Source organism: Ursus arctos, unplaced genomic scaffold, assembly GCF_023065955.2.
Source record: "Ursus arctos isolate Adak ecotype North America unplaced genomic scaffold, UrsArc2.0 scaffold_33, whole genome shotgun sequence".
NCBI lineage: Eukaryota > Metazoa > Chordata > Mammalia > Carnivora > Ursidae > Ursus > Ursus arctos.
Window position 1 is genome coordinate 681,460 of NW_026623019.1, and position 10,846 is coordinate 692,305.

Sequence of the window (10,846 nt, forward strand, 5' to 3'; positions counted from 1 at the left end):
GCAAGCACGGCAGGAGGGGCAGCTGCCCAGCTCCCATCTGCCCTGCGCCCCCAGGATGGCCTGGGCTGGAAACACCAGGAGAGTAGCCTGCGTTGGCTGCTCCGTCTCTAATCTCAGCACGTCTTCTCTGTTAGTAGTCTCGTGGTGAAGGGACACCCAGCCAGCCACATGGGCACCAAGAGGCCAGAGACTCTACCTTAGGACCCAGAGCCTGCAACCTTGGGGACAGACGTGTCCACAGCCGTGCCAGGACGAGACAGTGGGTCTCAGGGGCAGGACTCCCCCACAACTGGCACTGTGTCATGCTCACCCTGGCAGAGTTGGTCCCAAGTGCCCCCAAAGACCCAGTACAGGATCACCTGCCATGAGGGGCTCCCACTCCCCAAGGAGAGAGGACAAGAGAGGGGAGAACCTCCCGGGGGACAGCCAGGACCCTGTGCTGACGCCCACTGTCCGGTCTCCCAGCCTCGCCCCTCCACCCGGCACACCTTGAGGTTGTCTGGAGGGGTGAGGCTGTCAGGCCCCTCCTGTGCTGTGACATATGCACAGGCGTGCACATGATCCATGTCACAGCTCCAGGACGCCCTCCTGTAGGGACTGCCCAGAGCCAGCTGACAGCCCACGACAACAGCACCAGCACTGCAGCCACCCTGGAACCTACAGAAACTACCTGCCGCCCTGCGCCCCGGCCCTCGGGCCTACCTGCACTCCCTCCCCAAGCTTCACGGCCGCATCTAGGTCCTAAAAAGAGAGGCATTCCAGACCTCAGCCCGTGCAAGCACAGGAGAGCATCCCCCAGTGGAAGAGAGGCGCTGAGAGAGCAAGAGAAAGAGGTGTGCTTGGAAGCAAAAGCATGTGGGAGCCCCATGTGGACCAACCATAAATCAGTGGGTTCCTGCAGACCTGTCCCAAAGCCAGCGACGAGGAGCAGCCAAGGGAGAGACCAAACCTGGGGGCCCAACAGGCTGGAAAGACGTTCCCAGAGGGTGGCGGGAACCTGAAATGGTAGCAGAGGCACCTGAACCCAAACACTTCTGAAGAGATGGAGAGGCCCCCGGGGCAGGCAGCCAGTGGAACACCCATGGGGAACTGGGTCTCAGGTCGGACCACTGGCTGACCACACACCCCTCCCCTAACTGCTGCCTGGGTCAAATGCACAGGCTAGTAAGTTAAGCAGATCACTGGCCTGGTTTATCAGGAAGAGAATCAACCCTCACTGAGCTGAGCCCAAAGGGAAGGAAAATTACATGAAGACACTGTCCTGTGAACCGCCTTCAGGGACGAGGGCACAAGGACACAGAACATACCACACTGGTCTTTTAGCAAGAGTCTCACCAACCCCACCGGTGATTTTTCTTTTTAACCATGTGTGTTCTATTACTTTTTGCCAAGATTTTAAAAAAGGACAATCATGGGTTGTCAGTGACCACAACCAACCTCATCAGCCCAGGGCTGAAGACCTGGGGAGCAGGCCCCAGTCAGGTGCACAGAGTCATACAACCAAAACCACAAGGCTTAGGGGACACATGAAAAGATGAAAACACACAATCTAGACAGTGGGATATGATCAAAAAGGTAACTCAGAACACAGCGCCCGCAGTTGGCCCAGCAAACGGACCTTGTGGGGGGGAATACAACGGAGCAAAAACATAGTCTAGTCCCTTCAACGAATGGAGTTACAACACCCAGACACCCCCATGCGAAAAAGTGAGTCTGGGCACACCTTATGCCCTTCACAAAAACTAACTTAAAACCAAACCTTGACCTGAACATAAAGCGCAAACCTACAGAACTTCCAGACAGAAACACAGCAGAAAAACCGGTGTGATCCGGGGTTTGGTGACGCAGAGCTCAGCACCAAAAGCAAGATGGCACGAACATGAACACCGCTCTGTGAGAGACCTGCTACGAGACTGAGAAGATCAGCCACAGGCTGGGAGAATTACCTGCAAACCAGGACTTGTGTCCAAAACAGACAAAGAACTTCTAAAACAGTAAGATACCGCTCAATTTTCAAATCAGCCAAAGAGGAGAGCCGACCCCCCACCAAGGACACAGACAGCAACCGAGCACACGACACGCTGCTCCGCGCTGAGTGTCATCGGGGACGCTTCCTGGAGTGGCCAAAATCCAGAGCACCGACCACGCCAAACGCTGGCGAGGACGTGAGCAGCAGACACGCACGGTCTGGACGCAGGCACACAGACTGCGCAGCTGCTGTGGGAGAGTTCGGGGGTTTCTTGCAAAACTAAACGTATTCAATCCAGCATTCACAAGCCCAGGTATTGACCCAAATGACTTGAAAACTTATCCCACGCAAACACTTGCACACAGATGTTTATAGCAGCTTCAGGAAGCCGGAAGCAACCAGGACACCCGGTCTGAATGCATAAACCAACTGGGGTATACCCACAGAAAAGTGCATGCCAATTTTAAAAAATCACTGAGAAAGCTGGGGGATCCTAGGAAGGAACACAATACGTGCGAGCAGTCTAACTGTACTTCAAATGGATGAGGGCACCTCACTGAAGGGACGGGGAACGCGGTGCTTGCTCAAGCACCTTATTTGGAACTAAGTGGAGTAGAGAAGACCTAAGGCACAGAAGCACTCCGCTCTAGGTGACGCAGGCACAGGTCAGCCGCTCTGACCCTCCTGTGCACCTGTGCTCCAACAGAGCGGTCACGTATCTGGGTGGCGGGTGGCAGAGCCAGGTGTCTCACCGCTGGAGGGAGGCTACAGATAAGCAAGGAGAGGCAGCCAGAACAACGCACGCGGTGACGGGCCAGAGCTGGGATATCGTATGAACCCATGTTCAGCTTAACACATACACAGGTGGCTCTGTCTAGAACCGTCTGTGGATGTGTGTACATGGGTTCTCCTGGCTCTCCTGGCTCTGTCGGCCGGGAGGGCGTAGAGACAGTGACTCTCCAGCAGCAGCAAACATGCAGCACCCAGATCGTGACGGCAGTGGTGGCTGCTTCTTTATTTTCCCCCCAAGATTTTATGTATTTATTTACTGAGAGAGTGTGTGTGCCTGCCAGGGGGCAAGGGCAGGGGCAGAGAGAGAGGGAGAAGCAGACTCCTCACGTAGCAGGGAGCCTGACGCGAGACATGAACCCAGAACCCCAGGATCATGACCTGAGCCAAAGGCAGACACTTCACCGACTGAGCCACCCAGGCGCCCCCAGATCTTGGTTTCTAACACCCTCTCCAATAAAAGAAACCAGGCTCCTTGAAGAAACGGCTGATTCCAGGACTGAGGCACAGAGCACACAAGATGAGCCTGGAGTACCTTGCAGCACTAGAAAGTTGGTAAGAAAGAGAGAAGGAGGGAGGGAGGGAGGAAGAGGGGAGGAGGAGAGGGGAGGGGAAGGAAGGAGGAAGGTAGGACAGATCATGACAGTGAGTGTGTCGAGGGGGCACAGGAGCAAATGGAACAGCCACCAGGGGCCAAAGCTGGAAACAGAGAACAAGAGGATCAGCAGTACTGGATCCTGACGCGAACGAGACCAAGTGTCTGTGAGTCAACAGCAATATAAACCCGTGGACAGCTAAGTAAATAAACCGGGAAGACACAGGTCTCCCATGCAGAAAAATCCCGAAACACGTACGTAGAGACTCCCGTCCAGGAGGGGTCTGGAAAGGGGGAAGGGGCACCCTGACAGTGGAGGCCCAGGCAAACACCCAGCCAGGGACATGGTGAGAAGAGCACTTCACGGCTGCAACCCTCCTCCCCAAAACCCATCCCGAGAAACACAGGAGACAAATCCCAACTGAGGGACATTGGCCAAAACACCTGCCCAGTGCTCCTCAAAACTGTCAGGGTCACAACAAACACGGAAAGTCTGAGAAACGGTAGCAACCAGCAATGCTGAGGACACATGCGGTCTGTCCTGTGGGATCCCACATGGGGCCTGGGGCTGCTGTTTTCTGGGGACAAGACTGCACATGAGCAAAGGCTGAGCCCCCACCAGCTCCCACTGCTCCTCAAACATCACCCATTTCTGGAACAAACAGATATGGGACTGCCTCACCAGGCTGGCCACAGGACAAAGCTGGGGGACATCAGTGCTGGCAACAACTTGCTCTTAGGCTGCTATGGGAGTCTGCCCTCCCTAACCAGGGTGAGCATCTGCAATCCCAGCATTTGCACCAGGTGACAGGGTGACAGCAGACAGCCTGCCTGGCTCTGCCCCATCTAGGAGCCAACATGCCCTCTGAGCACCCTGGGTCACAGCTCTAGGGCATCCAGGGACTCCCTCAGGCTGGTGGACAAGCCTGGACCCCTGCAGTGCATACGGGATGGGGTGCGAGGGAGAAGGAGAGAGCAGAGTGCCCAGGGGACCCCAGGCAGCAAATGACCGATCCTGCCAAACAGGTCCCAGGGCCACCCTCATGCCATCACTGGCAGGGCTTCCGGGAGGCGCTGGCCTAACACAAGGACACCAAGACCCAGGGAGGGGGCCGTTGGGGGTCACATCAACCCTTGCTGGCATACAGCATGGGCCATGAGCCCTTGCTCTGACCCAGGTCCCCACCTGCGGAATGGGGACAAGGCCAGCCCCTCTCTCCTGGGTCACAGAGAAGGGGCACCACTCTGCCTCAGCCAGGACACACCTGATGGGTGATCATGAGACCCAGAGGGTAGAGGAGGTGCAAGAAGGCTGGTCTCACAAACGTGCTAGACAGGCAACCCAGGAGCCAGGCCACCACTCAGCTAAAGGGAGCAGCCCGCCAACTTTTTAAGACAAAGGAACACAAAGATAGAGTGAGGCCTGCGGGATGACAGCAGCCCCAGGCTCCTGGCAGGAGGCAGGTCAGGCATCCTCAGGACAAGCGCCCACAGCTACAGCCCCATCTGTAAAGGGACAGGCCCTCAGCCAGGGCACCCAGCAGACCCTGCTTGGCTCCTGATGCCAACAATGCCAGCAAAGCAACATTTCTGAGCCAAACAGGGAAACGCGAACGCTGACTGGATCTGACTGGATCGTGACAACATCAAGGAATTATTAACTTCGCCAGATGTGAAAATTCACCTGTGGATGGTATGAAACATTTAACTTACATTTTATAAAAAAGAGTCCTTATTTTTTCAGCACAACACACAGTCGTGCTTACAGAGAAGCAAGGCCCAGGAAGAGCAGAGCTGGAGCCACAGATGTGGGCAGAACACACACGCCAACCACACGATTCCCTCTGCTTGGGTTCTGCTTGAAATTTCCCCTAAAGAAGGTGGAAACCCTTAGCAGGGGCGCTAAGCAGGCAAACTGCCTTTAAAAAAACAAACCCGTAAAACACAAACCACACAATGATTTCACATAACACAGCGAATGGACCGAACTGCACAGCGTCCTCCAAACCCACGGAAACCCAGGCTCCATTCGTGTGAATTAAACCTGCTTTTCTGCAACCCGGAGCATAACACTGAACCGTGTCTCTTTGAAAGCTGTTATAGATGCCGTTCTCTGCTTTCTAGAGTATCTCGTGCAGCTGCCCGACATCCACGGGAAGAAAACAGCTGGCAAGTAGAAACAGCCCGCCGTTCCCCACACTTGCCATCACCTTCCGAATTCCCACACACATACCGCTCACAGCTAGCTTCTGATACTCCTCAGACAGACGTACGATTTTTAAAACATATTAAGCTCTAAAAAGAAGCCGGGCCCCAGACCTCCTTGATACTATCACCTGCCTGAGCCTGGACGGCCTTGCATCCCTGTGACCCCAGCTCTGGGTCCTCTTCCCAGGGTAGAGTCTGCTATGGGGGAAGGCTCCCAGGCCCGGGAGGGCCTTGCCCGTCAGGGCCTGCTGGGTCCTGGCCAGCCCCTGCCCACTGGGCAGCTTCACCTCACTGTCTCAGAAGCAGCCAATCTTTCTTTACCCCGATGTTTGTAGCGGCACGCCAGCCAGTGCACCACCGTGGAGAAGTGTGACGGCGGGGGACTGCCCCTCACTGACAAGGGGTAACTGATCTCCTCCCTCCCAGGAAGGGGCCAGGGTCCCTGAGGTGACAGGGAAGCCCAGCAGGAGTCCGTGTGGCCCTGACCACAGCTCTCTCTGACCACTGCCTGCCCTGGCCCTGAAGGGCATGCCGCTAGTCCAGGGCCACACGGCTCCTGAGGGCCAGGCAGGATCCACTCTCTCCCTCGGAGCCAGCGTGGAGACCGTGGCCCCGGACAGCATGTGCAGCACCTCCTTCCCTGCGGGGGCTGTGCTTCTCGGGCTCCCGCCCTCCCCTCGCCTCGGGAAGCAGCTCCATCACAGCCAGTCACCACAGACAGGACAGGAGGGGACATGGAGGCAAGGCAGGAGACTCTGGCCTTTCTAGTGGAGGAAGAGCCCTGACACTTGCTTTGTGATCCCTGCCTGACACACGTTCCACAGGCAGCCAAGTGGGAAGCGCCCAGCAGTGCAGCCATGGTGAGCCAGCTGGTCACCATCCTTGCACACCCGCAGCTGCCTCCCCGACTGTCAGACCCTGAGGGCACCGCCACCTGTGCGTTCAGGGCCCACCACACCCCACCTTCCGCCCCAAGTCAGGCCCCTTCCTGTCCACGCAGACCACTGCACAGCCGGACCCAGAGGCTGCAGGTCCCCCAGGGGACTCCAGCCCCAAGACTCCACTCCATCTTCCAGGAGAATCCCCAGAGGCTTTAGCCAAGTCAGGGGTCTTCCCAACCCCAAGCAAACACTTGAGGCAGCCTCCAACCACCCCTCCCTCCTCAGCAGGAACAGGGACACGCCACACAGGCTCACAGCCTTGAGCAAAACTCGGCTTCTCTGTGCCTCGGCTCCCCCGGCTGTAGGACGGACATAACAAGGTGGTGACCCCAAAGGTAGGTGTGGGGGCTGTAGGAGTCAGTGGGGCATGGGCAGGCCTTCATAGCACCCTCCTCTGTGGGACTAAACTGACTCAAAGCTGTAACTTCTACGCAAAGACCTTGAGGGGACCCGGCGCCTGAGGACCTAGTACTCATTGGTCACCCCCACCCATCCATACCTCAGTTTCCCCATCCACTGGAAGAGGAGGGGAGGGGAGGGAGGAGTGAGTATAGGAGACAGAGCAGTGCCTCCAGCAGCTCTGCCTGGCCTTTCAGGCTTAGCAGGACCAGACAGACGGACTTCAGCGCTGAGAGCTGGGCTCAGGCAAGTCCAGAGAGGAGGCGGAGGCAGTGGTGAGAAGCGCCCAGGCCTCCAAGGGCAGGCGAGTTGGCGGGTGGGCCGGCCTTCCAGGAGCTGGAAGAGGCAGGGCCGGTGAGAGCAACGAGGGCAGCCGGGACACAGGGCGGCAGTACAGGGTGAGCCGATTCCACAGCCCTAGTCGAGCAGGCTCTGCCGCCCAATCCAGGGGACTGTGGGGACGGCAGGCAGGGGAGCCGGGCCTGAGTGGGATGGACGGAAGGAGCTGACGACACTAGCTGGCAAACACTAAGTAAGCACTTACTGTGTGCCGGGCACTGTGCCCAGCCCGTGACACACCACAGCTCACCCAATTCCACCCGCTGCTTCCCGGGGCCTAAGTACACTGCACAAACAAGATCCCGAGCTGGCACCCAAGGCAGCGAGGGCTCTGACACTACACTCAGTCCCCTGCCCCTGGCCTGAGGCACAAGGACCACCCAGTCAGGGCACCTGCCTGAGCCCAGCAGGCAGGAGCTGCCACCCCAGCACACCTGCCCCCTTGAAGCTGCAGCAGAGGGTACAGAGTGAGATGAGGACATGGGCACTCAGGACAGGAAACACCACACAGCTGAGCAAAGGCCATCCAATCTCTTCCCCCCCAGAGCGGGGAGGGGACACAGTGGACTTGGAATGGACTGGGCCCTTATGAACCCAGGTTCAATCACTAGCAAAAATGCTTAGGCAAAAATGGTCCGTGGGTAGCACCGCACACAAGCACGCACACACCAGGGTGTCAAGACAACACTCACCTAGCGACAAAGGCTGCAAGGCCACCACAGCGCCCGCTCGTCCTGGGCCTGGGCACAAAGCCACTCACCTTGGCCAACCAGCTTCCCTCCCTCACAAACAGGACCATCTACAAATGCTGGGCACAGGAGCGCAAACATCTCTGTCTGAAATACAATTTGTCACCAACTGAACCAACTCTACTTCAAGAAATTAAGTGTTAAAAGGACAAAAGAGAAAAACAAAATTTGTCTCCTTAAATCTTGATTTTTAAAATAAGAGTTAATGTATCCAAATAAGACCCAGACTACAAGGAATGAGGTTGAGGACAGCGTGTGCTGGCCTGGGTGAGAGTGACAATGAGCTTCCCGCAGCATGTCTGAGACCCGGACGGTCCTTCCTCTGGCTTCTGCCAGGACCTCCAGCTCCACTGTTCTCACCGCACCTACAGTGGGGGGATCTAGCTAGAGTTCAGGACAGTGGAGCCGTGTGTCCAAGGCCAAGGGGCCAGTTCCTGCAGGAGCTAGGAGGTAACATCAAACTAAGCAAGCAAGCACTTGAAGCACAAGTGTGGGGACTGACACACCATCCTCCTGATTCCCCCTGGGATCCACCCTCCAGACACACCCCACAAAACAGAGCCAAGATTCTTGCGCTGGTCAAAACATCTGTGTCTGTGACAGTAAAGAGCTGACAACTGAAGGCCCCTATGTGGGGACTGGTTCTCTCCTCTACTGTGTGTTCTTAAAGTGGACATGAATATGAGCTTGTCAACACAGAAAGGGACTGTGTTTGCTGCTGGGGCAGGGGGTGCTCAGCAAGCTAGGGGAGAGGGGAGGACCAGAGACCAGAAGGGGGCCAAAGGCGCTCCTGCTCCGTTATTCGCACAGCCCACAGCCTCCCTCCATTGCAGGTACATCCCCTCAGCCCACGCACCAAGACTGGGCCTTTGCAGGAGGGGCCACCTGCCAGCCAAACCTGGATCCGAGGAGGTGCCAATACCTGCTAGCAGATAACAGGGCCACAGGTCTGATGTGCTGCCACCTGGCCCCCCCACCAACTGCGGTCGGTTTACTGATACTAACCAAACTCCTGCTCCACCCAGCACAGACCTAAGCACCTGTGTGGACTAATACATTCTCTCCTCCTCACTATTCGAAGGGGACCCTACTGGTGTTCCCAGTGAGGCTCTGAAAGGTACAGGCACCTGCCTGAGGCCACTGGGAGCAGAAATGCTGGGAGGTGGGCAGTCAGGGGGGTGGCAAGCACGGTGGATCCCAAGACTGAGGGCCAAGAGCCCACCTGGATAAGGGAAGTGTCTGGTGGAGAAGGGGCACACTGTCAGAGAAACCAACAGGCCACACACCTGACCATGCCTGGCCTTTTCAGATATATAATTCTCAGAACAATCTTTTCTGGGTGGGCAATGTTGCAGAAGGAGAAGCTAAGGCTCCAGCCCACAATCACACCAGCAAGGAGCTGGGCCTGGATCCAAACCTGGATGTTCCGCCCAGAAAGCAACTTCTTCCTGCCCACCCCCCACAACAGGGCTGAAGAGTCAGGGAGACCTGGGAGAGAAGCTGCTGTTTCAGTCACCCAGAACTGCTTCATGGAAGCCCTGCCCAGCTCTCCGGAGAGGCTGGCAGGCAGCCTGGGGGTCTCACCTCATCCCGGGGCAAAAACCCACAGAGAAGACACAAGGCTCCTTCGGTGACAAACACCCACAGACCTGTCACCCGACCCTGGGACGGCAGCCAAGGCAGCCAAGACAGGAAGTAGGCGGGAGAAGTACTGCATCCCAGAGAAGTAATCAGGGGGCAGTCGCAGAGCTGAGCCTAGGAGAGACAAGGGGGATGCCAGCTACCGTAGATGACCACATTCAAGGCGAGTCCCTGTCGCGACCGTTTCCCGGCCTCAGGGCGCTCACGGAAGAGAGGGGAACTGATCTGCCTGGAGGCGATGGGGCCCCAGGCCGGGCCTCTCCCCGCCGGCCACCTGCATCCATCCCACGTCCCCATCCCCCAACCCAGGAAGACAAACACCTCAGAGGACACGACCCCACCGGGCCCGAGGCCTGCAGCCAGAAGCAGACAGACCGGCGACACGGCCCCACCCGCAGCCCCCGCCCGCGGAGGCCCGAACTCTCGCTCGCACGCCGTCCACCACACCTGCGGACCGCTGCAGCACCTCCAGGCGGGCTGGACACCCAGACCCTGGGCGCCGCGGGGCTGGCCCGGCCCGGCTGGAGGGCTGGCCGGGGCTCTGCCCAACCCGGGGTCAGGGCTCCACTCGGGGGTCCGCCCGGCCTGGCTGAAGGGCTCGGGGTCGGCCGGGGCGCGGCGCCGCCCCCGTTCCTCACCTCCTTGAGTTGCTCCATCTCGCCGCGGATGGCCTCGTAGTCCACCTCGAGCTCCTCGAACTGCAGCTTGAGCTGGTGTTTCTCCTCGAGCACCGCCAGCCCGTACTCGGCCGCCTGGATCTTCTCACGCGTGGTCTCGGCCAGCTCGTGCGACAGCCGCTTCACCTCGGCGCGCAGCCACTCGGGCTGCGCCTCCATCACCAGCCGCGCGTACTCCTCCTCCTCCGACGGCGCCGACATCGTGGCCCGCGGCCGGCTCGCGCTGCTCCCAGCGAGGCTCAGGCCGGGGTCCTGTCCGCCGCCGTCGCGCCGCCGCCGCCCAGCCCGACGGCGCCCGGGTCGCCGCCGCACAGCCGCAGTGCGCTCGGCGCCGCGCGAAGCACTGTGGGGGCCGTAGTCCCGCCCGCGCCGACTACAAAGCCCGTCATCCCCCGCGCGCTGGGCTCGGCCGTGATTGGTGTGCAGCATGCGCGGGGGCGGCCCCCTTCCACCGCCGTTGCCTCAGTCGCCGCCTCCGCGGGTATTGTGAGGGCCTTCGTCGCGCCCCGCGCCGTCGCAGGGCCGTCATTGGCCCTAGC

The 10,846-nt window shown here is 58.6% G+C and overlaps 1 protein-coding gene across 3 annotated transcripts in view; it reads right to left on the minus strand.

Annotated features, from left to right (window-relative positions):
- BICD2 (BICD cargo adaptor 2) overlaps positions 1–10,605 on the minus strand; it is a 51,992-nt gene extending 41,387 nt beyond the window's left edge. For all 3 annotated transcript variants that reach the window (XM_026519136.4, XM_026519137.4, XM_026519135.4), the window contains exon 1: positions 10,269–10,605. In XM_026519136.4, the coding sequence (XP_026374921.2) occupies positions 10,269–10,508 (240 nt within the window). In that variant the 5' untranslated portion in view covers positions 10,509–10,605. The remainder of the gene's footprint in view (positions 1–10,268) is intronic.
- Between the last annotated feature and the right edge of the window lie 241 nt (positions 10,606–10,846).